Below are 22,883 nucleotides of genomic sequence, written 5' to 3' on the forward strand. Positions count from 1 at the left end.
CAGCATGCATTTGACATTTTGTTTAGGCTTCTTTGGTTCTGTGGGGCAACAGGTATTATTTCAAATTTTATTTTAAAAAATAATGTTGTCAGATACAGCCTGTGATGGAAAATATCCAGTCCTAAATTCTCGTGGCTCAGGTCTGGCTGGGATAGGAATAATCATAAGGTAAATGCAAAATTCAGATATGATATTTGCACTGAGAAAGAACAGGAGGATACCTGTCAGATATGCTCACAGGGAATAAGGAAATAAATGAAGCTAGAAACACTGTTGACAGAGACTTGGGAACAGGAAGCGAGAACTGCCTATTTAAACGTACAGGCTGCAAAGAGCTGGCAAGGGGTCTGTTCACTTGAGAGCGAGAGGCTCATTGACACTGTTAGATAGAAAGTTTCTGGAAAAGAAAGATTCTTGTTAATGGGGCATGATGATGGGTTTAGGGCAGTACAGTCCTCAGGGCAGTCAATGCGACCAGTCACTGAAAGAAAAAGCTCAGAAAAAAAACCCAAAGACAGATGAATGGATAAAGAAGATGTGGCACATATATACAATGGAATATTAATCAGCCATGAAAAGAAACGAAATTGAGTTATTTGTAGCAAGGTGGATGGACCTAGAGTCTGTCATACAGGGTGAAGTAAGTCAGAAAGAGAAAAACAAATACCGTATGCTAACACATATATATGGAATCTAAAAGAAAATGGTTCTGAAGAACCTAGGGGCAGGACGGGAATAAAGACGCAGACCTACTAGAAAATGGACTTAAGATAACGGGGAGGGGGAAGGGTAAACTGGGACAAAGTGAGAGAGTGGCATGTACATATATACACTACCAAATGTAAAACCAATAGCGAGTGGGAAGCAGCTGCATAGCACAGGGAGATCAGCTCAGTGCTTTGTGACCACCTAGAGGGGTGGGATGGGGAGGGTGGGAGGGAGGGAGATGCAAGAGGGAAGAGATATGGGGATATATGTATATATATAGCTGATTCACTTTGTTATAAAGCAGAAACTAACACACCATTGTAAAGCAATTGTACTCCAATAAAGATGTTAAAAAAAAAAAAACCAAAAAAGCAAAAAACAAAAAACAAAGAAACATTCTAAGATATCTTAAAAGCTCAAGGCTCATCTAGAAGATTAGGATTAAGAAATAAACTGAAGAAAAAGCATCACATTAAAACAGAGAATAGTGTTGCAGGATATCAAACATGGTAACCGTAATAGACTGAATGTTTGCGTCCCCCCAAAATTCAGATATTGAAAGCTAACCCCCAATGTGATGTATCTGGAGGTGGGGCCTTTGGGAGGTGATTAAGTCATGAGGGTAGAGCCCTCATGAGTTGATTAGTGCCCTATTAAAGAGACCCCAGAGAGCTCCCTCACCCCTGCTGGCTGTCTATGAACTAGGAAGCAGGTCCTCACCAGACACTGAATTTGCCGGCATCTTGATCTTGGATTTCCTAGCCTCCAGAACTGGGAGAAATAAACCTTTGTTGTATAAACCACCCGATCTATGGTATTATGTTATAGCAGCCCAAAAGGTCTAAGACAGTAACCCTGCATCCAACTTCTTTTTAACCCTAGCTCTAATCTATCAGCAATTCTTGTTGGCTTCACTGTCAGCATATAAGCAGAACCCCAGCACTTGTCACCACCTTCATCATCACCAACCTGGTGCAAGCCATCATCATCTCTCACTTGGATAATTTGCTGCAATAGCCTTCTGACTGGTTCTCTCTTCTTTTCTTACATGTCAAGATATATTCTCAATACAGCAGAGTGATCCTTTAAAACATGAGTCAGATCATTTCTCTCCTTTACTCAAAACCCTCTGATGGCTCCCATCTCACTCAAAATAAAAGCCAAGGTGCTTCCAAAAACCTGTAGGGCCCTAGGGGATCAGTCCCCCACGTATCCCCCCCACCACCTGCTCACCTCATCTCCTCTCACTCCCCTCCTTGCTTGCCTTATTCTAGCTATCCCTCTATCTGGACCACTCCTCCACTGTATAATATATCCACATGGCTTGCTCACTTCACTCCTTCCCTTCCTCCAGAGAAGCCCTCCCTGACCACTCTCTGTAAAACCAATCTCACCTTCACCACTTCCTGATTTAGTTTTCTCAGTAACACTTATTGCTACCTAACATACTACACATCTACTTATTTGGTCTCTATCTTGGGACAAGTCGCCCCTACCACAAGAATGTGAGTTCCCTTAAGTCAAGGATTTTGTCTTGTTTGCTACTGTATTCCTGTTGCCTAGGACAGTGCTTGGAACATAGAGAGCATGCATTAAATATGTGCTGAGTGAATTAATTAACTGAATGAATGAATAAGTAAATGGAACTTGGTGGAGGGGGGAGATTAATATTTTCCTTTTTACTTCTCTATTATTTGACCTTATTACAATAAGTCTGTATTACTTTTAGAATTAAAATCCAACAAAGAATAATTTTTAAAAATGTACAATGGGGGCAATTTCTTTTTAAAAATAATGTATCTTGTAAATGGAAAGATATCTCATGTTCATGGGCCGGAAGCCTTAATATTGTTAAGATGGCAATAATCCCCAGGTTGATCTACAGATTCAATGCAATCTCCATCAAAATTCCATCTCGCTGAGTAATATTCCATTGTATAAATATACCACATCTTCTTTATCCATTCATCTGTCAGTGGACATTTAGGTTGCTTCCATGTCTTGGCTATGGTAAATAGTGCTGCAATGAACATTGGGGTGCATGTATCTTTTTGAATTAGAGTTTTCTCTGGATATATACCCAGGAGTGGGATTGCAGGATTATATGGTAGCTCTATTTTTAGTTTTTTTAAGGAGCCTTCATACTGTTGTCCATTTACATCCAACAGTGTAGGATGGTTCCTTTTTTCTCCACACCATCTCCAGCATTTATTATTTATATTAGCCATAAAAAAGAATGAAATAATTCCATTTGCAGAAACATGGATGGACCTAGAGACTATCATACTAAATGAAGTAAGCCAGACAGAGAAAGACAAATATCATATGATATTGCTTATATGTAGAATCTAAAAAAAAATGATACAAATGAACTTATATACAAAACAGAAATAGATCCAAAGACACAGAAAACAAACTTATGGTTACCAAAGGGGAAAGGGGGAAGAGGGATACATTAGGAGTTTGGGATTAACATATACTCACTACTATATATAAAATGGATAACCAACAAGGACCTACTGTATAGTACAGGGAACTACTCAATATTTTGTAACAACCTATAAGGGAAAAGAATCTGAAAAAATAGGTATATATATATATGTATAACTGAATCACTTAGCTGTACACCTGAAACTAACACAACATTGTAAATCGACTATACTTCAATTAAAAAAAATTCCATCTGGCTTCTCTGCAGAAATTGACAAAGCAGATCCTGAAATCTGTATGGTAATTCCAGTAACCCAGAACAGCTAAAACAATCTTGAAAAAGCAGAACAAAGTTAGAAGACTCACACTTCCCAATTTCAAAATTTACTACAAAGCTGTAAGAATCAAGACAATGTGGCATAGGTATAAGAGTAGACATAAACAAATGGAATAAAATTGAGAGTCCAGAAATAAACCTATGCATTTATGATCAATTGATCTTTGACAAGGGTGCCAAAATCATTCAATGGGAGACAAGACAGTCTTCTCAACAAATGATGCTGGGACAACTGGATATCCACATGCAAAAGAATGAAGCTGGATCCCTTCCTCACACTATATACAAAAATTAACTCAAAGTGGATCAGAGATCTAAATGAAAGAGCTAAAGCCATAAAACTCTTAAATCTTGGATTAGGCAATTGTTTCTTAGATTTGATATCAAAAGCATAAGCGACCAAAGAAAAAAATAGGTAATTTAGACTTCAAAATTAAAAATTTTTGTGCTATGATGTGAAAAGACAACACAGAGAATGGGAGAAAATATTTTCAAATCATTTATTTGATAAGGGACTTGTATCTAGAATTTATATTGAATATTATATTACTATATATAATATTTATATTACTTTATATTGAATATTTATATAAATATTCAATTTATATTATATTGAATATATTTATACTCAATATAAAAAGACAAATAACCTAATGAACAAATGCACAAAGGATCTGAAGAGACATTTCTCCAAAGAAGATACACAAATGGCCAATAAGCACATGAAAAGATGCTCAACATTATTAGCCATCAGAGAAATGCAAGTCAAAATTATGAAATACCACTTTATACTCATCAGGATGGGTATAATAGAAAAGAAAAATAAATAACCAGTATTGTTCACGATGTGGAGAAATTGGAACCATACACTACTGGCAGGAATGTCAAATGGAGCAGCCACTTTGGAAAACAAGATGGCAGTTCTTCCAAAGGTTAAACATAGAGTTATCACGACTCAGCAGTTCCACTCCTAGGTGTATAGCCAAGTGGACTGTAAACATGTGTCCACACAAAAACTTGTACGTGGATGTTCATAATAACCAAAAGTGCAAACAACCTGAATGTTCATCAACTGACAAGTGGATAAATAAAATGTGGTATATCCATACAATAGAATATTGTCCAGCAATAAAAAAAAAATGAAGTACTGTACATATTACAACATGGATGAAACTTGCAAACACTATGCTAAGTGAATGAAGCCAGTCACTAAAGACCACATATTGTATAATTCTATTTATATGAATGGTATAGAATAGGCGAATGTATAGAGACAGAAGTAGATCAGTAGTTGTCTAGGGTTGAGGGGGGTGGAGGGGAGGGGAGTGACTGCTAACGGGTATAGGCGTTTTTGAGAAAGTGACAAAAATGTTCTAAAGTTGATTGTGGTGATGGTTGTGCAACTCTGTGAATACACGAAAAACCACTGAATTGTATACTTTCCATAGGGGAATTGTTTGATACGTGAACTATATCTCAACAAAGCTGCTATTAACAATATACAGTATCTTAGTGTGTATATCTATCTGCATGGTTACTTTCAGGTGATGAGATTACAAGTGAATTTTGTTTTTTCATCTTTTTGCTTATGTCTTTTCTCTCCAGAGATGCTCCTCCCAGGACTGAACGGACACTGGTAGAAGATACTGCAGAAGAGATTCCTACAGTAGGTGGGGCTGTTATCAGATGACACTCAACATCCTTCCCAGCTCTAAGATCTTAAGATTTACCCTGGAAAATACTAAGAAGTGGATTAATATCTCATCAACTTGGAGGAATGTGGTTCTCCTCTGAGACAATCTGAAGCACTGCTCCGAGATCAAACATGCCACTTAAGGTTCTTCTAGCACTTACCACACTGTAGTTCTTTAGGGCCAGGTGGGCTTTTCCCATGTGGAAATATGCTTTTGTGCATTTTTCATCACACTGCATAAAAGAGAATCACTGATCAGATGTTCCGGAAGATTTGAAGTCATCAGCCCCTCCCCCAACTGCCCAGCTAATAGGGTTAGGGCAGTGCTTTGATTCTCAGGACAGCCACCAGAGTTGACAATTAAGACTTTTCTGTGCATCTGTAACCAAACTAATTGATGCCTGCAAGGAGCCTGGATGCACAAGTAAGCTCTCTATTAAATTAATTCATGATACTTGCCAGTTTTCATTTCCATTTAATGAGACAACCAGGAAACAAACCAGAAACCCTTAGTTTAGAAGAGCTCTTGACCTTGGCTGAACATTAGAATCACCCGGGGTGCTTGTAAAAATCCTGATGGCCCAGCTGAAACTCACACCAATTAAATTATACTAGTGGGTAGGACCGAGGCATCAATAATTTTTTAAACTCCCCAGGTGATATAAATGTGCAACCAAGTTTGAGAACCACTGGTTTATTAAAAGGTAGGAAAATTTACTCTGGGTAAACAGCTGAGGTTACTATTATATATTTAAGCTCCTTCCTTGAAATAAACCACAACATATATACTAAGAACTTGTGTTCCTATCACTTACGATCAGGAGGGATGCCCCCTTCAAAACTTATGAAACTTATGGCTGAAACGATACCACTTGCACAGGGGGCCCTGCCCCTGCCTGCTTCGAATTATTATAACTCCAGAGGGAATGATGTGGCACAAAGGCATAAACTATAATTTAAAGCATCCAGTTAATTCACTGAATCCCTTTTATGTGCCAGGCATTGTGCCTGGTTGGATGCCATCAGGGGTGCAGATGTAAAGAGGTTAAGGGTCCAAGCTCAGGCGTCTAGGAAGTCCTGGGTGAAGCCCTGTCTGCCTCTAACCAGAAGTGGCACGCTGGCCAGGCCACCCAGCTTTTCTGAGGCTCATTTTCCTCATCTGCAAAGTGGAGATCATAATAGTGTCTCCCTTGGGCTATTGTGAGGAGGGAACGTGTGTAAAACACTGTGGTACCAGGTAATAGAGGATTAGCTGCTGTTGTTGTAGTTACAGCAAAAGCACTCCATTTCAGGGCAAAAAGGAAAATTTAAAGAAAAGCTAAAGAATAATAGAAGGGGTAACAATAATTGTTATAATTGGAGAGGCCTTTATAGATGCATTTTCATGAATATCGTTTCCTGATTCGTTGCTAAGTGAATGACAGTAATAATATTAGTGCATTATTGTTCAGTCCTGACCATACGATTCATATGAATTATCTCATGTAAACCTTATAACAACTCTATGAAGTAGAGATAATTATTAACCCCATTTCACATATGAGGAAACTAGGGGTTGGAGAGGTTCAAGGTCACATAGACACTAAGTGGAAGAGCTGGGATTAAAATCTAGCCGTTTGACTCCAGGACCCAAAGGCTTAAAAATTCCACCAGATCTCCTTCAGAAAAGTGCTACAGCAGTTGAGTAGAAGGAAATCCACTCTGAAGACATATAGTCTAACAAAGACATACTGTGTTTCAGAGGATGCAAAGACAATCACACGGAAACCTGTGGGGTGGGGGGCAGCTGAAATACAGATGTGAGAGCCACTGGCAAGAGTGACAGTTGAACCCACCAGAGGAGACGAGAGCTTGGAGGGAGAAACTGTAGGAGGAAGAAAGGCAGGGAGCTGTGGAGTGAAGCCTGGAGAACTCACAGAGGATGGAACTGAGGAAGCGGGAAGGGAAGTGTCAAAGGGAACAGAAACTCCGGCACTGCAGCTCACAGAAGCCACCTGTTCACAGCACCTTCACCGGCAGGGCGTCAGGGTTGCAACAGGGGAAAAGGAGCCCCAGATCGCGTCCACGTCCCACTGTGCCATCGCGAGGGGTGCATCGTGACCACACTTCCTCAGACACTAACACAAAGGGCCACTAATGGATTTTCTCATGAATAGGTCCTTTCTCCTTTGATGAGGTATCAACCCTCACGAGGATTCTCTCAGTTGAACCCCAGGTCCCCTCAAAAGGAATCCTGCCTTCAGAGGAAGATGCAGTTTATTGTGCAGGAAGAGTTCTGCCAAGAAAGAAATGATTCTGATCCTAATTAAAACCAGCTTCGCTGCCTTATCTTCCCTGACCAGGAACATCAGTCTTGAAATGTCATCACATGGGCTTGTCTCTGCCAATTCACAAGTGTCAAAACTATTAAACTGGCATGGAAGTACTAATACTATGAATAATGGAGTGCCGCTGACATTCACTGCTGATATTTAAAAAGAGTGAAACTTTTTCTTTTAATTCACAGCTTCCACGTAGAGCCAATGATTGTTAGTTTTTAGAATTCCTTATACATTTTTTTTCCCATCCCTCCAAGTGTTTACCCAATCGTCTTCAACGGGAGCCTCGCTGGGCGTTTAACAAGGCTGGCTGCTGGGGGTCAGCATTTTTTAATGTCAGCTGTGCTGGGCCTGCTTTGCTTCAGTTTCACCGTTAATAACACGGTGCTTCAGTGAACATTTGGGAATGGGCCAGTGTGTCGTCCTGAATCAGCACGAGGCTGTGACTACCTCTTCAGTCCTTTTCAGATCAGAAAAGATGCTCCTGGAAGTCCCACAAGGAGATCTTGTTTCTGCCACAGAAGGAATGAAAGCCACACCCAGGGAGGATGGGGTTTCCTGGATTCTGTGGAGAAGCTGTTTATAGTCAACAGTTCAGGGCACCAGCCTACAGTTAGGCCAATGTTAGCTATGTGATGCCACACAGTTTACTTAGTTACTCTCTGAGGCTCTGTTTCCTTGTCAGAAAGATGAGGATAACTGTGGTATTGACCAGAACAGAAAAGAAGGCTGTGAGGCTCCAATGAGACAGCTCACGGCCAGCGTGCAGCAAACGGCAGCTTTTGCTGTTATTGTTGAAACACCAGAGGAAAACGCCCTTGCCTCTTTCTTCTCTTACAGATGATAGTAGGAAAAAGTCATGATCATATAAGGTGACAAAGCAGGCTAATGGATCTCCACTGGAGCTGTGAAGAACCTAATGGCACCAGTTTGGGGCAGTTCTCATCACTTAAAGACCGTCATGATGCAATGGGACAAGGTGTCCCCCACACCGTATCTTCTAGGGGGTAAAGAAAGCAGGCACTCCAGATATCCATTTTGGTGGGATGCTTGTGTTTTATAAACCGTTGTTAGTAAAGGTGAGTTTCGAATTCACCTGTTTTCTTGCTCACCCTTTCAATAAAAAGTAAGGAAATAGGTGTGGCCAATGTGCTGCTGTTGAGATGTGCTCTTGTCTGGGGGCCACGCTCATTAAGCTGGGGTAGGCAGTGCTGGACCAGGGGAATCTATGCCATAGGATAAACCTGGCACGTTCTCCCGGCACTTCAGTTTTACTTGATTATAAATTACTTAAAATAACATGGCTATATTAAGACATATAGATACATTTTATGGCATGCAATGCAAAATTTGCAAGGATTTTTAAGATAAAACACGTGTCTAAAAAGAAATTTCATGTTCTCTGCTTCTAGACCCTCCAGGGGCTCGTGTTTGTTCTGTTAGCACTTCAGCAAGGAAGGCTGAGAAGCGCTGGTTTTGGTTATTTAGTTAAGCCCCTGTGACACAGTAACTTGGGGGAATGTGGATTAAGGGTTATTTAAATATTTAGTCATCTGAGATAATGTTCCTATGAAGTGATCATGACATTTCTCTTTTAAAACCCTTCTAATATTTCTACCAACAGTCCTTCCTCCTCTCCACCTTTGATTATCTATTCTGTCAGGTTTCAGAGGAAATACCATGCACAGTATTAGGCTATCAGCCTGAGGCCTGACTAGTATCCAAGCTGAACGACAGGAATTCTTTCTTCTGATTATTCCTCTACAAACAGGGGGTGCTATGATACATTTCCAAATTATCAGAGCCGGAGAGGAAAAGCACGAACTGATGAGGAAGAATGGCAACGCCGTGGAAACAAGCCCCCGAGGTCAGCTCTGGAAAGAGAAGGAGGCATTTCCACTACCATGTGGAGCAAAGCACCTGATAACACAACAGTGAAGGGTGAGCCACTGCGATAAAACCCTGAAAAACCAATATTATTGGCAGCTTCTCCAGAGTACTTCCCACGGGCAAGGCACCGTGTGCATTATCATAACCCTCACGACAATTCTATTTGTTCCCATTTTACAGATGAGGAAACTGAGACTCTGCAGAGCCTACACCGTTTCCTGCCATGATACAGTGGCAGCTCCCCTCTATTCACGTCAGGACTGAGACATCTGGCCCCAGCAAGCCCAGCTCCAGCATGTGGAAGAGGAAACAATCTTCTTACCTTCAGAGCCCACTCACAATCCACCAGTGCCTTCCGGTAGTCCCCAAGTTTGATATAAGCCTGTAAGGACACAAACAGCTGCTAGTCACACACAGCTCTGTAGCCGGCAGTCTTCAGTCAACACAGAAAGAGCAGTCGGGCAGGAGAGTGGTGATGAGAAGTAACTCGTCCCTACCTGTACCAGTCAGGGTCCCAGCAGGAAGCAGATGCCACTCACACAGGGTAACCGGGGAGAGTTTAATAAAGGGACTATTTACAGGGTGAGGGCAGGGTGGAGGCAGACCAACAGTGGACAGCCATCACCGCTGCCAGACCTGAAGAGGCAGAAGGAGAAGCAATGAACAAAACGGGAGAGGGTCGCTTTGTGAAGAGCGCTGCTTAACAGGAGCTGAGGCCTTTAGTAGAGCAGAAGCTGCGAGAATAAAGCCGCAGCTCACTTTCCTCCTTCCTTCTCATCTCGTTGGCTGAACCCAAATGGAAGTTAGAAAGCTGGGAAGCCAAGAGGACAGTCCACAGAGGTCAATCCCCCAGGGCACAGAGCAGGGCAGAGAAGGATCTGGAGGGGCAAACAGAAAATGCCCAGCACACTGACCACCCCTACAAAGGAAGAGGTAGCTTCTGGAGTCTACCCTGCTGTGAATGTTCCAGAAGGAAACCAAATAAGAAAGGGAATCAAAAAGACAGATAATAACAAGTGTTGGTGAGAAGGTAGGAAATCAGAACACTCATACACTGCTGGTGGGAAGGTAAAATGGTGCAGCGATTTTGAGAGACAGTCTGACATTTCCTGAAAAGGTAAAACCCAGAGGTACCATATGATCCAGCAATTTCACTCCTGGGTATATAGCCAAGAGGACTATAAACATGTGTCCACGCAAAAAGGTGCACACCAGTGTTCATAGCAGAATTATTTATAAGAGCCAAAAAGCAGAAATGACTCAAATGTCCAGCAATTTTTGAATGGATAGACAAAATGTGGTAGATCCAGGCAATGAAATATTATTTGGCAATAAACAGGAATGAAGTACTGATGCATACTACATACAACATGGATGGACCTTGAAAACACTGGTAAGTGGAAGAAGCCAGACACATAAGGATAAATATTATATGATGTCATTTATATGAAAAGTCCTGAATAGGCACATGTATAGAGACAGAAAGTAGATTAGCGGTGGCCTAGGGCTGGGGTGGGGGAGGGGAGGAGGACTAGGGAGTGACTGCTTAAAGGGTACGGGGTTCTTTGGGGGATAATGAAACTGTTCTAAAGTTGGTTGTGGCGAGGGTTGCACAACCCTGTGAATACGCTAAAAACCACTGAATTGTACATTTTCAATGGGTGATTGTAGGTTATATCAATTGTATCTCAATAAAGCTGTTATGGAAATATGCTTAAGAAAAAGTTCCCCTTCTTTCCTCATGAGTGCAGCAAGAAGGAAGAGATACAGGAAATGAGCTGACATTTAAGGGTCAGACCATCACCAGGAGCCCTCGGTTTCAAATGCCTTGGGGCTCTCTTCTGGGATCTCCTAGAATTGGGGAAAATCTTGAAAATCAAGAATTAACTCAGAATTCTGTGATCCACTCAAACTAAACCGAATTAAGAATTTAGTTCATTTATAGTTTCCAAGAGGTGTGATATATAAACAAATGAAAGTCATTTAACAGCAAGCACCATGGCTACTATACCCTCTGTATTTAATTACTGGACATGAAAGGTGCTTAATAAATTCTTATCAAGTTGCACAAAGTAGACTTTAAGGGCTCTTCTTTTGGAAAGTTCCCTAAGAAGCAGCAATGATCACCCTGTTGGAAGAAAGGAAAACCAGGCACCAGGGTCCCATCAGTCACCAATAATAGACCCAATACTCCACGGAGGTTTGCCCATGATCAAAGCTGTACCAGGGTACTGTGACATTCTGAACAATAAATCTGATGAGATATTTACATGGACAGGCCAAATATGAGGTTAGTGTTATAATTCATGAGAAATTTAAGCATTCAACCAAAGTGACGAGTGAGCAGGCAATAGCCAGCTAATGGGATTTCTGCCGGGCAGCTCTTCGCACCAATAGATAGGAAGCTGCTATGCAGTGCTTTCATTAACAGGGCTTCAGTACTAATTGAAGACGACGACTCTTTGAGCCCTCTGTTTATAAAGCACCATCCTTTCCTCCGGGTGTGCGGTTTCATCAGAAAGTCAGAGGATGTGAGGAAGAAACTAACATCCTTCTAGACAACCGTAGTCATAATTTCATGACACTGTTATTCAGGATACAGACTCTGAAAAAGTCTATATGGGCTTCAACAATTTCTCTACACAGCCTTTCACTTTTCTTTCTTTTTCTTTTTTTAAAGCTTGGACCCAACACCCTATAAATTCCCCGTTCTCTTTTGTTTTTCCACATTTTAAAAAGAACGACTTTTCCAAATGGCAATTAAACTCCTGATTTATCTAAATTACGCCAGCAATTTATTGATCATAACATTAGCTCCAGGAGAAAAACACGGCGATGAAAGGGTAGGTTTTCTCTCCAGCACGCAGCGACTCTCAATTCACAGGGTCCTTATTAAGTGTTTTCTAACACTGCGTGCAAACAGGGAGGCATTTTAAAAATAGTCAACGGTTCAAATGATTCTTAACACCAGGCAGCACATTTTGCATTTATTTGTCTCTGAATAAGCTTTCTCTTTGGGAAAAGTGGGAGGAATTGCCTTCCCAAAGCTTTTCATTGCATTTACTTATTTTTATCCACAGTCATTCTTAATGTGATTCTCCAGAACTAATCAAAGTGCTGCTTAAACTTGAGTACAGTAAAAATGTAACTAATTTAGATGAATCAGGGTATAGACCATCTGAATTAGTAGAAGTCTGAATTACATAACATTTTAAAGGCAATTCAATTTTACAGCTTTCAAATAACTTCAGAGTAACAAGACTGAATAACCATCAGTAGGTAAATGTTCTGGAGACCAAATTTGGTGATAAATAAAAAGGAACTATGATTATTCTATTAATTGTTTGCATTTAAATGTTTCTTTTGATGTGTCAACAGAAACGCCATTCCCTTAAATGGACTTATTACGCCTCCACCCAGTGTTATGTAACTTAACAAGGATTTATTGAACATCTGTTATAAGTAAAGCATTAGGGGGAAAAGTATATGGCAGTTTTTACCTTCAAAAAGTTTATAATCTTGTTAGGGGGATAAGAAGTACATGGCAAAATCAACCTCTGGCCATTTTATTTACTGATTCTCTTCTTTATTACAATTTTTCTCCACAAATGGGGCTAGGTAAATGACACCTCAACTCGAGTCTGATTTATCCAAACTGCTGAACTAATGAGCTTATGTTGTGCTTGGATTTATTTATCATTAAATCACTGTCACTGCCCAGACTTTCTGGACTGCTAACGTCCTGTTTCTTGCACTCTTCCTCAACATACCACAGCAGGACCTTCTTAATCTTGAGTTATAGAAATTGGAGATGATGAATCACTCCCTCTTGTAAGTGACATGGTGTCAAGTTCATCTCACCCAGGTCCTGCTGACATATCCTGATCATTGGATAATCATGTCCACGAATCTGCCAATTTTTCAGGCCTGAGCAGTAGAGAGCTCTTCCATACACAAACTCAAGTACTTTTCAAAGATAAGGTCACAGGTGACATTTTTGTTTCAACTGAGAACTATTAATTTTGCCCTTCATTAAGTAGTAGATAACAAACATCTGGGTGATGGTTTCTACCTGGTGTTCCAGGAATCTGAGCTCGTCTGTGATATAAAAGGGAGGTATGAGGGATTTCAGAAACTCAAAATTTCTGAGAAATTGGCTCTAGGCCCATTAGCTCTCCAGTATACCCCAGTCACAGAAGCTTAATCAAGGAGGGACTGATACGATGGGTAAGAAATTAACAGGAGAGTAACCCTTAGGAATGTAGACTGGCATCAAAAAAGAAGCTGAACAACTTCAGTGGTGGCAGAATTCCAAGGTCTCATAGACTGTCTCATTCCACTAGCTTTCTTGTCTATACACGAGGGAAAATGCCTGGGTACCATCAGTGATGTGCTGGAGCGGACTTCTACTATGGAGAGAACTGATTATGTGTAGCTGTTCCCAAGTTCTCCTTCAATGATTCCAAGTTGGTAGCTTGAAATTGAACCACAGTGAAAGTATTTACACCAAGAAATTGGCAAATGCTCCCTACAAATCAGCCCCCACCCCCAACCAGACCAGAGCCAGCTGTTACACAGTTATGAGCACAACACTGGCGCCATCTGGTCTCATCTTTCTCTGCTTTCACTAGGTTAGTGGCTACTGTTCCCTGAGGAAAGCCCGTGGACACATCCTCGGATCACTCACCTGGGCTCGGTTGGTGTACAGTACTTTCACGTCCTTCAGCTTCTCCAAACCCTCACTGTAGCACAGGATGGCTGTTTCATAATCACCTTTGACAAATGCTTCATTCCCCTTTTCTTTTAGGGCTGTGAGAATAGAAGTTATACAGGTGAGCTCTCCCCACACACTGGAAAATTCTTTCAGACTTCATTGCCCTGATTTTCCAACTCTACTTTGAAGGTCAGAGCTTCCATGCATCCAAAGGGGGCCTGTCACTTACTTCTCTCTGCAGATAATTCCAGGTAGGTTTCTGTACTCTCAACCTACCCCAAGTCCTCTAAGCAGCTTCTCAGAAAAAGTAAATGTTTCTGCCTCAAGGCTCAGAACACCCCAAACTTGCCACAAAGAGCAAGTCTACACATTCAAATGTCTCATAAAGAGATTCACACAACTAATTCTCTAGCAAATACGGAATCGTTCAGATCTGCAGCGCACATACCACTGAGTGGTAATAAAATAAGTGCTGAAAGCATTCTTCTGTCATGTGTATCTTCCTCACCACACACACAACCCCAGTTCTTTCTTTTCCTTTATTTCCCCTCTCCCTTCTCCCAGCTGTGTTTGCTTGTTTCATTTTTCTTTTTCATTTCTTCATCTGTGCCTCAGGCTGGACAGTAGTACCTCACTCCCATCCCTCCCTACTTTCCAAGCATCACTTAGTGCTGCTAAATCCATCCATGTGCTTTAGAAGGGTCTGACTGTGGAGGCTGACTCAGGGCTGCGTCTGACTCCCTGCTTCTTGCTGTGGGAACAGGAAACAGACTAGTTTCTGCCTGGCCAGGTCCTACTGCCTCAGGCCCATCATGAACCCACCCACTGGGAATCTTGATGTCCTCAAACATTAGCATAGAGACTTCCTTGCCCTTTCTAGCACAAATCACCCTGGCTCTTGAAAAGTGAAAAGACTGACAATTACCATCTGCTAAGACTTTGTTTTCCCTTCTTCTTTTGGCACGTTCTTTTGCATCCTTCTCCATAGATGCCAAGAAGCCCTCTGACAACAGCGTAATTTCAAATATTAAAAAGAAAAATCCAAATACTATAATCAGTACTTTAGCTCAAATTCAGAAAAAAGCTACTTTAGAGTTTTAGAGCCACACTTTTCATGCATTCACATGTAGGCACATGTACGCACACACACACACACACACAGATTCGGAGACAACTAAAATGACATTTTCTTAATTTGACATTAAATGGTAATCTGTGTGATGTATTATTATACCTGGTGACTATGTCTGTGCTTCAAATTTGAATTATGCCTTTTTAAAGAGTTTTTCTTTGAAGACAGACTTTTTTGTTCCACTTAGCATAATGAGCTTCTGAGCTGAGCAACTGAGAAACTCTCTGGATCCCTTTAAGCAGCTAAGAGTAAATTGGATGAAACAGAATAACTGAATTCAGTTTACAAAAGACTGGCCAGGAGAACATAGGAAAAACCCTCTGAGTACCGTCCCCTCTGACTACTAGTAACAGAATTGAGTGATCAGTAGGTTTTCATTCATGGGTTGTTTGTAAGCCCAGAGGCTATAGTTTAAGGGTCTGGAAGCTACAATCAATAAACACTGATCCTAAAGGAATAATACACATTGGAAAGAGAGATGCTGTCCTTACCTGTGTTTACTTCATCTGTGTTCTGCAGGGCACAGGTTATCATAAAAACAAAGACACAAATTTCAAAAACTACTCCCTCATTTATACATAGACAAAGCAAGAAGGCAGATCAATTACAAGTGGAGAGTAGGGTCATTTCCTTTAACCATCGATACTGAAAGGCTCAAAATTCAGGGGGCTTGCTGTAAATCAGGAGATCGAGTTATGGGCACAATTGTTATGGGGCTACCTCTGCAGAAACAAGGGCGAGCAGGTCAAGGGACCGCCGCTGTGGCTGTATGAGTTGGAAATATGAGTTAGTAGAATATATTACCTTAACAGCTTGGAGGTTCCTTAAAAAACCAAAAATAGAACTACCATACGACCCAGCAATCCCACTACTGGGCATATACCCTGAGAAAACCATAATTCAAAAAGAGTCATGTACCAAAATGTTCATTGCAGCTCTCTTTACAATAGCCAGGACATGGAAGCAACCTAAGTGTCTATCATCAGATGAATGGATAAAGAAGATGTGGCACATATACACAATGGAATATTACTCAGCCATAAAAAGAAACGAAATGGAGTTATTTGTAGTGAGGTGGATGGAGTTAGAGTCTGTCATACAGAGAGAAGTAAGTCAGAAAGAGAAAAACAAATACAGTATGCTAACACATATATATGGAATCTAAGGGAAAAAAAAAAAAAAAAGGTCATGAAGAACCTAGTGGCAAGACGGGAATAAAGACACAGGCCTACTATAGAATGGACTTGAGGATATGGGGAGGGGGAAGGGTAAGATGTGACAAAGTGAGAGAGTGGCATGGACATATATACACTACCAAACGTAAAATAGATAGCCAGTGGGAAGCAACCACATGGGAGATCAGCTCTGTGCTTTGTGACCACCTAGAGGGGTGGGATAGGGAGGGTGGGAGGAAGGGAGATGCAAGAGGGAAGAGATATGGGAACATATGTATATGTATAACTGATTCACTTTGTTATAAAGCAGAAACTAACACACCATTGTAAAGCAATTATACTCCAATAAAGATGTTAAAAAAAAAACAAAAAAAAAACAGCTTAAAAATGGTCACAAGCTCAGTGGGTAGAGAGGCCAAATTTTCATTAAAACAAACCCAAAGGGTTGTTTAAGGATGACCCAGAAAGATCAAGAAATCAGAGTTTATACTTCCTTGTGGAAAATAAATCTAGTGAATCTACAAAACAAAAGGCTATATCAGCCTCACCAGGCAGTTGAGATTAAACCACTACTTCCTCTGCTTTATGCAGACCTCCTCACTCTGTCTACTTAGATAACTCCACCATAGGGAAAGGGCACCTTTGTGGGAGCTTGTGGAGGACTGATCATGGTCTTGTTCACGGTGGTCCTGCACTCGTCCTCCTCTTGGTCTTCCTCTGTAAACTGCAGTCTCTTTTCTGTCTCGAGGACAGCTTTCTCTCGTACGACTGGGTCATCAGAATTCATCTCCTGAATTAAATTGGCTAGAGGAGAAGTCAGAGGTGAATCATTCAAGCAAGGTCTTCAAAAAGAAAGACTCCATTCACTAAAAAGATGGTGTAGAAAATTTCATGGGGAAGGACTTTTATTTTTCCAGCTTTATTGAGATATAATTGACACGACATTGTGTAAGTTTAAGGTGTACAACATGGTGATTTGATACACGTATACACTGAGAAATGATTCCCACACCAAGGTTAGTTAACACACCCATATCCTCATATAATTTCATTTTCTGTGTGTGTGGTGAGAACATTTAAGATCTACTCTCTCAGCAACTTTAAAGTGTATAGTACAGTATTGTTAACAATAGTCACCATGCTGTATATTAGATCCCCAGAACCTATTCACCTACTAGAGAATTTGTGTATATGCGTGTATTTAAACATCTTAAATAAATGGTTTTTACAAAACGTGCATTCTTTTGCAACCTAGTTTTTTCTCCTAATATGCTTTAGAGATTTGTTCTTGATACTAATAGTTGCAGTTGATTTATTTTAATCCCTGTATATACCATAGGTAATCCATTCTCTTATTGATGGACACCCAGGTGTTTTTAAATTTTTTGCTAGTGAATAAATGACAAATCGAATATCTGTGTACATATGTCCCCATGCACACATGTGACATATTCCTCAGGTTACGGCTGTATCAAAGTTTTATTCCTATAAGCTGTGTACAAGAGTTCCCATGCCTCCACATCCTAGTTAATGTTTGTTGTCAAACTTTCAAGTTGTTGCCACTATAATGCATTTATCTACTTAATGTTTTCATTTGCATTTTCCTGAACATGATTGGGATCGAGCATCTTTTCATTGGTTTGTAGGCCATTTGGATTTCCTTTTCTGTCAACTGCCTGCTCCTATCCTTGGCCGATTTTCTATTGGGTTGTTTGTCTTGTTCTTATTATGATTTCTTTATATATTCCGGACTGATATGTGTTTGTGAACATCTCCTTGAGTATGGTTTGTCTTTTTACCTGTTTTTATGGAAGCTTTTGTTGAAGAGATTTTCTATGTGTTAAATGTACCAATATTTCCCGTTATGCTTTATGCCTTTTGTGTATATTAGGTTTACAAATATACTCTTACACGTCTTCTACATCTTTTAACGTTCTGTTTTTCTCATTAGGGTATTTAATCCACCTGAAGCTGACTTTTTTTTTTTTTTTTTTTTTTTGCCGCACCGCTTGGCATGTGGGATCTTAATTCCCAGACCAGGGATTGCAACCATGCCCCCTGCAGTGGAAGTGCAGAGTCTTAACCACTGGACCACCAGGGAAGTCCCCTGGAGCTGACTTTGCATAGGGCACGAGCACCATTTGTTGAAGAGTCCCTGCCTTCCCACCGATGTGTTGTGCCATCCCTGTTACATGCGTGAACCCGCTCTAGGCTCTTTATTCCATTCTACTGGATGACATCTTTTTCAGCACCAAAACTTCCATGCATAATTACTACAGTTTTATAACGAGTCTTGAACATCTGATAGGGAGATCCCACCTTCTTATTTTTCTGCAAAATTTTCTGGATTAATTCTTGGCCCTTTGCTCTTCTGTGTGAACTCTGGAATCAGCTTGTTGAATTCTAAACAAAACATTTTTGGGATTTTGATCTAAATTGTGTTGAATGTAGAGAATAATTTGAGAAGAACAGATTTCCTTACCAAATGTGTCTTCCCATCCATGATAAAATATGTCTCCACTTATTTAGATATTTTATGTCTTTTAATTAAAATTTTTATTCACTAAACTCTGAACTTTATTATAATTTCATTAATCTCTCCATAATATCCTTTTTCCATTCCAGGATACCATCTAGGATATCACATTACATTTAGTCATGTCTCCTTATAATTCTCTGGGCTATGACAATTTCTCAGACCTTCCTTGTTTTCCTTGACAGTTTAGAGAACTACTGGTCAGGTATTTTTTGTAGAATAGTTTTCAGTTTAGGTTTACGTGATGTTATTGTCACAGTTAGACTGAGGTTATCAAGATTTTGGGAGGAAGACCATAGCACATATTAAGGGTACATGTTATCAATATGATTTATCATGATGTTAACTTTGACCACCTAAGGTAGAGTTTGCCAGCTTTTTCCATCTTAAAGTTACTTTTTCCCCTCTTTTCCTGTACCGTACTCTTTGGAAGCAAGTCAGTAAATGTTATCTCACTTTCAGGGGTGAAGAGTTATGCTCTACCTTCTAGAGGCGGGAATATCTACATAAATTGTTTGAAATTCTTCTGTATGGGAGATTTGCCTTACATATTTATTTACTTGTTTATTATTCATCGTTTATTTATATCCATATAGACTCATGGATATTTATTTTATACTTTGGGCTATAATCCAATACTGTGTTTGCTTTCTTGCTCAAATTGTTCTAGTTTTGAACACTGGGAGCTCTTTCAATTAAATTTTATAACCTTCCCCATAAAGGTCTTGCATATATTTTGATGGATTTATTTTGGTATTGTAAATGAAGTGCTGCTGGTATATAGGCAGTATACAAGAATGCAACTGAATTTTATACATTAACCTTGTATCCAAAAACCTTGCTCGATTTCCTTCTTTACTTTAATAATTTATTTATAGATTTTTTTTGAATTTTTCTCTGTAGACTCTCTGCCCGAGCCCTCTTCTCTTTTTCTACACCTTTCCCAGGAATTCCTGTTCCCTCCTATGGCTCCAAATACCATGCAGATGCCAGTGTCTCCTAAGTTGACCTCCCCAGCTACTCTCTCTCTTAGGCTCAGACTCACAAAGCCAACTGCCTTCTGAACATCTTCATTGGGATGCCTTACTCATCTGCCTACCCTCTTTCTCCCCAGACTGTTCCTCCTTCAAATGCCCCTATCTCAGCAGATGGTCCAACCATCCACTTGTCATTCAATCAAGACTCTCAGGCTCATCCTTAAGCCTTTGTTCTCCCTCCACCTTCACAGCCATCAACACTAAAGCCTGTCTAGTAAGCTCTGAATTATCTCTCCAATCTGTCTACTTGTGTCCATTCCAGCCACAGTCTCTTCTCCCTGGAGCACTGTAACAGCCTCCTAGCTGGCTCTCAGCACCTGTTTGCTTCTCCCCTCCAGTCTACCACTGCCAGAGTGACTTTTCTAAGGTGTAAATCTGACCATGTTTCTGCTCCGAGTAAATCCTCCAAAGGATTCCCATTGCTCTCAGGATAAACACGAATTCCTTACTGTGGCTTCCAAGGTCGTTCCTGATCTGGCCTTTCTGGACTCAGATGGGACCCTTCTCTCCTTGATCTATTCTCTCCAGCTATACTGAGCTTTTTAATCTTTCAGTTTCTCAAAAGGACCACACTTGCTCTTAACTTCCATCTTTCCTACGTACTTTCTCTCCATTTAGAATACTCCCCTACCCTCTCCCCAGTGGCCAACTCCTACTCAGACTTCAGATTTGTGCTTAAATCTCATCCTTTAGGGAAGCCTTTATTTGTGGGCTGAATTGTGCCCCTCTGCCCCAATTCATATGTTGGAGCCCTAATCCCCTCAGTGTGACTGTATTTGGAGACAGGGATTTTAAAGAGGTCATGAAGGATAAATAAGGTCATAAGGGTGGGGCCCTAAACCAATTGGATTGGTGTCCGTATAAGAGGAGGAAGAGATACCAGGGATGTGCACACACAGAGAAAAGACCATGTGAGGACACAATAAGAAGGGGGTTGTCTGCAAGCCAGGGAGAGAGGGCTCAGGAGAAACTAAACCTAACACCTTGATCTTGGACTTCTGATCTCCAGAACTGTGACAAAAATTAATTTCTTGCCTAAGCCCCCCAGTCTGTGATATTTTGTTACAGCAGCCCATCAGACAACTCCCTAATCTGAGTTAGAGTCTCTTGCATTTTACCAATCTCTCTTTGTAGCATACATCACCCTTGAAATTACTTGTTTATCTGTTTTCCCCACCAGATTGTAGGTACCATGAGGGAAAGTAATTCTTATTCATTGTTACTGTACTCTCCAGGGTCTAGCAATGCTCAGTACACAGCAAGAGCCTAAGAAATGAATGTATAGAATCTATACACATGTGGCTATATAAATTTAAATTACTTATAAATGAAATAGAGAAATTCACTTCTTTAGTAGCACTAGCCACATTTCAAACCCTCGATAGCCACTTGTGGTCACTGGTTACCACAGTGGACAGTGCAGATTATAGAACATTTCTATCATCACAGAAAGTTCTATCGGACGGCACTGATACAAATGATATAGAAATGAATGAATGAATGTTAGCCAGGTAAAGAAAGACCGGGAGGCAGAGGGAAGGACAAAGGCAGCAAGCAGAGGATGAATGGTCAGGGGGTGTGTGGGGAACCGGAAGCAGTCTGTAGCTCAAGTGTGAGGTAGGGGGAGGCGAGAGGTAAGGCCAAGGTCACGGGAGGACTTAGGTCCTGATGAGAGCATGAAATTTATTGGGACTGCGGGGAGAATTCAAGCAGAGAAGTGGCTGGGTCAGATTTGCATTTTAGATACATTACCCTGTGGGGAGTGTAAGCCTGGGGGTGGGAAAAACAATCAGGGGGTTGTTGAAATCATCTGGATAAGAGAACCAGAACAAAGGGAGATTGGAGAGGTTGGAGCTGGAGGGAGAAGGCAAACCTGAGGGCTGATTAAATTAAGGGCTGAGAGGTGAGAGGAGGCCAATGTGACTTGTAAATCTGGGGACAGCAGTGCCACCAAGTGAGACTAGAACGAATGGGAGGGTAGGAGAAGCAGGTTTTATTTGGCACTGGGGGGGACAGAGAAAGAGACGATCAACTAACCTTTGGACACATTAAGTTCATGGTGCTTGAGGGATACAATGGGTGTGACAGTTGGCATAGAGGCTGAGGCTCAAAAAAAGTGGCTGGTAGCAATTGAGATGTGGGGTCATCACAAGGGTGGTAGCTAAAACCACGTGCTTGGGCTAGATCACCTGAAGAGGAAGGTGAGCAGTGGGCCAGGCCAGAACAACATTTGGGGGATGGGCCGAGGAGAAGAGGCCCATGACAAACCCAAAGAACACCCTAAGGATGTACCATCTATGAAGTTGCCTGAACTATTTTTAAAACCATTTTATTCTTTGGACCCATACAGCCTGTGAGAAGCAGCAACTTCAATATATTTCTATTTGATATGTAAGGTTTGTTTCACTGTTGGTTTTCTTGTCTCTATCCTCAAACAAGCTCCCTGAAGTCTGAGCAGGGACTGAGTGCTCTGGAATCTCCTGTATGTGATCTGTGTGGTCAGAGTATGTCCTTTGAGATCCCACCTGTCTAAGTTGAGGAAGGGTCTTCCTGCCTAGAGGAGGAGAGACAGGAGTATGACAAGGAGCCACCTATGTAATGTGATGGACCCAGGAGCCATCTATGTAATGTGATGGACCCAGGAGCCATCTATGTAATGTGGTGGACCCAGGAGCCAGCTATGTAATGTGATGGACCCTGAGAGAAAGCCTTTTGACTTTGCCTCTGCAGTTCAAAACCAGAAACGGCTCTCCCCTAAAACAAGAGGGATTTCAGACTGATCAGTGGGGTTCCTGAGTGATCTTCTCCAAGGGAACAGTGGGCTCATTGGTGATGGGGAAATAGAAGCTCCTTTTGACCTGATTCTACACAGAAAGGGAGAAAATAGAAGAGCTGTCAGCCTGAATTCAATCA

The 22,883-nt window shown here is 41.0% G+C and overlaps 1 protein-coding gene across 5 annotated transcripts in view; it reads right to left on the reverse strand.

Moving 5' to 3' along the window:
- Positions 1 to 22,883, reverse strand: part of TTC12 (tetratricopeptide repeat domain 12) — a 49,377-nt gene that overhangs the window by 24,550 nt on the left and 1,944 nt on the right. For all 5 annotated transcript variants that reach the window (XM_061202537.1, XM_061202535.1, XM_061202534.1 and 2 more), the window contains exons 3-8: positions 17,038 to 17,201; positions 15,714 to 15,735; positions 15,016 to 15,093; positions 14,064 to 14,185; positions 9,699 to 9,758; positions 5,330 to 5,401 (exon numbers count right to left, since the gene is read on the reverse strand). In XM_061202537.1, coding sequence (XP_061058520.1) covers positions 5,330 to 5,401; positions 9,699 to 9,758; positions 14,064 to 14,185; positions 15,016 to 15,093; positions 15,714 to 15,735; positions 17,038 to 17,201 — 518 coding nt within the window. The remainder of the gene's footprint in view (positions 1 to 5,329; positions 5,402 to 9,698; positions 9,759 to 14,063; positions 14,186 to 15,015; positions 15,094 to 15,713; positions 15,736 to 17,037; positions 17,202 to 22,883) is intronic.

This window comes from Eubalaena glacialis, chromosome 10 (genome assembly GCF_028564815.1).
Source record: "Eubalaena glacialis isolate mEubGla1 chromosome 10, mEubGla1.1.hap2.+ XY, whole genome shotgun sequence".
Classification (NCBI taxonomy): Eukaryota; Metazoa; Chordata; class Mammalia; order Artiodactyla; family Balaenidae; genus Eubalaena; species Eubalaena glacialis.